Consider the following 3,244-nt stretch of genomic DNA (forward strand, 5'->3'; position numbering starts at 1 on the left):
ACATAAGAACTAAAATTCTACCTTTTGTTCAAAAACCTAATGAAGAATTCCATGACGCTTGGGAGCGATTTTTAGATTTATTCAGAAAGTGCCCACATGCTGATATTAATAGGGACACAAGAATGCAAATATTATACAGGGGTCTAAATCCAACTACCAAGAGTTATGTCAATGCATCATCCGGAGGTTCATTTTCGGATAAAAATGCCCAACAATCATGTCAGTTATTTGAGAAAATGGCTACAGAGACGCAACAATGGGCAGCAGACTAGACCCAAGACGTTTTTTATATGTCAATTGCAACTCCACATGTATCAACTCAAATCGCAAAAATGGAGAAAAAACTTGAAAATCTTGGCTCAAAATTTGACATGTTTTTGCAGAAAATAATAGTACCAGTGCAGCAAGTTGTTGTACAACAATTTGCAGTATCTGCAGCGTGCTATATCTACCCACACAAGGAGGTCTCTCTCGAACATGTGGCAAAACAAGTAAATGCATTTAACAATTTTCAAAAACCCAGAAATGACCCATATTCTAATTTTTACAACCCATGTTGAAGGGATCACCCAAATATGAAGTGGGGAGGAAATCAGCAACAGCAGCATTTTCAACAGAATCATGTACAACAACCAATTGTGTAGCCTAAACGGTGTTTAGAGAATACACTCCAAATGTTTATGCAATCTACAGAGCAGTATATGGATAAAAATGATCAAAACATGCAGAATGTTCAAGCTTCAATTCAAAATCTGGAAAAGCAATTTGGGCAGCTAGCTACACAGATTTCAGACAGAGAAAAAGGAAAATTTCCTAGTCAAACAATGCCTAGTCCAAGAGGCACAGAGGATTGTTGTGCAACACGGACTTTACAGTGTGGTAAAAGTTATGTCAATCGTGAAAATTGCACTGAAGACAATCTGCTAGCAGTGCAAAATTCTAAAGAAACTGTAGAACCTGCCAATTCTACAACAAAACAGAATATGACCGGTGCAGAAATTGTTCCAAAACAGGTTTTTGAGCATGTTTATGACCCTCCATTACCGTATCCTGAATGTTTAATACCAAAGGCTAAGAATCAACAGTTAAATGACTTCATACAGACCTTGGCTAAAGTTCAAATTAATTTACCATTGTTAGAAGCCATTAAAAAGATTCCTTCCTATGCTTTTGAAAAATGTTTGCACTAAGAAGAAAAAGCTGATAGAAACAGAAAAAATTGTTCTAACAAAACAATGCAGTGCAGTTTTACTGCACAAATTGCCTCCAAAGAAGAAAGATCCAGGGAATTTTACTATTTCTTGTACTATTGGCAATTCTGATTTTAAAAGTGCTTTAATTGATTTAGGTGATAGTGTAAATTTAATGCCTTATTCTGTTTTTAAACATGCAGAAGAAGGAAAGTTGAAGCCAACCTCCAGCATTATTCAATTGGCTGACCGTTCCATTACCTATCCTAGAAGAGTTATTGAAGATGTTATTGTTAAGGTTGACAATTTATTTTTAACAGCTGATTTTATGGTGTTCGACATGGATGAGGATTTGACAACACCCATCATTTTGGGTCGCCCATTCATGGCAACAGCTCGGACGCTTATTGATGTTGAAGCGGGAACATTAACATTAAGGGTTAAGGATCAAACAATTGTTTTCAATTTGTTTGAAGTCACCACACATCCAAGTGACAAGCAAGAATACATGTATCTTGATGCATTAAATGGTTTGTCTCGTGCCAAATTTATGACCAGATCATCAATTGACCATTTGCCCATAAAGACTCAAAATGTGATTCGTGAGTGTGATAGTAAAGCGCAGCAGCACAAACTGTGGCTGGTTGAAGTGCAAAAATAAACAACAAAACCGACTTTATTTGACAACTATCCAGACCATCAAATGACCAAAAACACCAGAATGTTAAGGGCAAAAATAAAAAGTTGCAAGGCAGTCCAAGAATACAACCTAGTAAAAAAGTGTGATTGTTAAGTTCAGATTTCAAATCATCTCCAGGGAAACAAGAGTCTCGATGGAAAGGTCCTTTTCTAGTTACTAAGGTTTTTCAGAATGGTAATGTGGACATCAAGGCTGAGGGCAAGGGTTTCGCATTTAAGGTTACCAAAATTGACTTAAACCATGCATAGGGAAGTTCAGTGCAAGCGAGTCATTGACTCTGAAGAAACTAGTGATCTAGCCACCGGACCTCTGCTATGCCTAGCTACAGACTTAGAATAAAGCGCTTATTGGGAGGCAACCCAATTTTTCTAAACACTTTACTTTATTCTTCGTTTGATTTTCCATTTTATTATTAGTTCAAATTTCCAGATGCATTTTACATACCTACGTGTAAATAAATAAATAATGAAAAATCCAAAAATATGTTGTTTTTGTTGTAGGCATAATTTACTGAACAATTATGGAAGCCATAGAGAGAGAGAAAGGTGCGGCAATATTAGAGAGAAAGAAAGAGATGTGTAATTATGGGTGTGTGTTATTCCACCCCATTGTGCCTTTATTTATAGTAGTAGGGAAGGTTAATTCCTTACCCTTTAGGATTACAACATGTAATAGGTAATCTACCCCTAATAGGAAATAAGATAAATTCTCATATCTACTAGGATTTACACAATCACATTCCTATTCCAATAGGACTGCAACACTCCCCCTTGAGTGTGTAAATACTCAAGTAAATGGCGCATCGGGTCTTCAGTGATGAAGCAAGTACAGTTGATGAAGTTGTCAGCACAATGAACGAATGCGAGTCTCAAATCAACGAAATAATGCATAAAAAATAAAACTCACAAAACCTTTGCTATGGTAAAACCCAAGGTGGGAGAAAAACCCATAGACTAAGGAGAAAAGTGGGAAGTTGCATTAAGTCAAAACTATACATCTTTTGGACGCAAGTAAAAGAACTCTCAAGGGTATGATCAGCTCAGGATGGGTGCCTCGTTAAAACCTTTAGGTAGCAAAAACCCAGTGGGAAAAATGCTCCTAATCGTAGGGGAAAAGAGTACATTAAGATCAAGTGAGTATACTTCTGGATACTCCCCCTGAGTTTGACATAACTTCCAAATGAGAACTACAAGCATTGTATATGATAGTTAGGCATACAAATTCCTCGGACAAGCTTCTAGAAGGTTGACTTTGGCAGTGACGTCGTGTAGAGGTCGGCAAGGTTGTCTGGGATTGGCTTGCATGACTTCAATCTCCTGATGCTCTGCTGATATAGATGTAGACACAATATTTC

General features: G+C 37.1%; 1 protein-coding gene and 1 non-coding gene across 2 annotated transcripts; one reads left to right on the top strand and one right to left on the bottom strand.

Moving 5' to 3' along the window:
• Nucleotides 1-106, bottom strand: LOC137730382 (small nucleolar RNA R71). The gene has a single exon (XR_011068142.1). It is a non-coding gene; the product is annotated as a small nucleolar RNA R71 (small nucleolar RNA).
• A 595-nt stretch (nt 107-701) lies between these two features.
• LOC148693441 (uncharacterized) lies at nt 702-1,851 on the top strand. The gene is made up of 2 exons (XM_088678016.1): nt 702-1,179; nt 1,349-1,851. Exons 1-2 carry the CDS (start codon nt 702-704, stop codon nt 1,849-1,851), a joined length of 981 nt encoding a protein of 326 aa, XP_088534142.1.
• Nucleotides 1,852-3,244: the final 1,393 nt, after the last annotated feature.

Source organism: Pyrus communis, chromosome 10, assembly GCF_041283825.1.
Source record: "Pyrus communis isolate YQ-2024b chromosome 10, ASM4128382v1, whole genome shotgun sequence".
Lineage (NCBI taxonomy): Eukaryota > Viridiplantae > Streptophyta > Magnoliopsida > Rosales > Rosaceae > Pyrus > Pyrus communis.

Excerpts from the sequence above, each read along its gene's own strand:
- LOC148693441 (XM_088678016.1), top strand. The coding sequence starts at position 702 with ATGGATAAAAATGATCAAAACATGCAGAATGTTCAAGCTTCAATTCAA. Across the intron at positions 1,180-1,348 it reads TTCCTATGCTTTTGAAAAAT|GTGATAGTGTAAATTTAATG; the intron begins GTTTGCACTAAG and ends TAATTGATTTAG.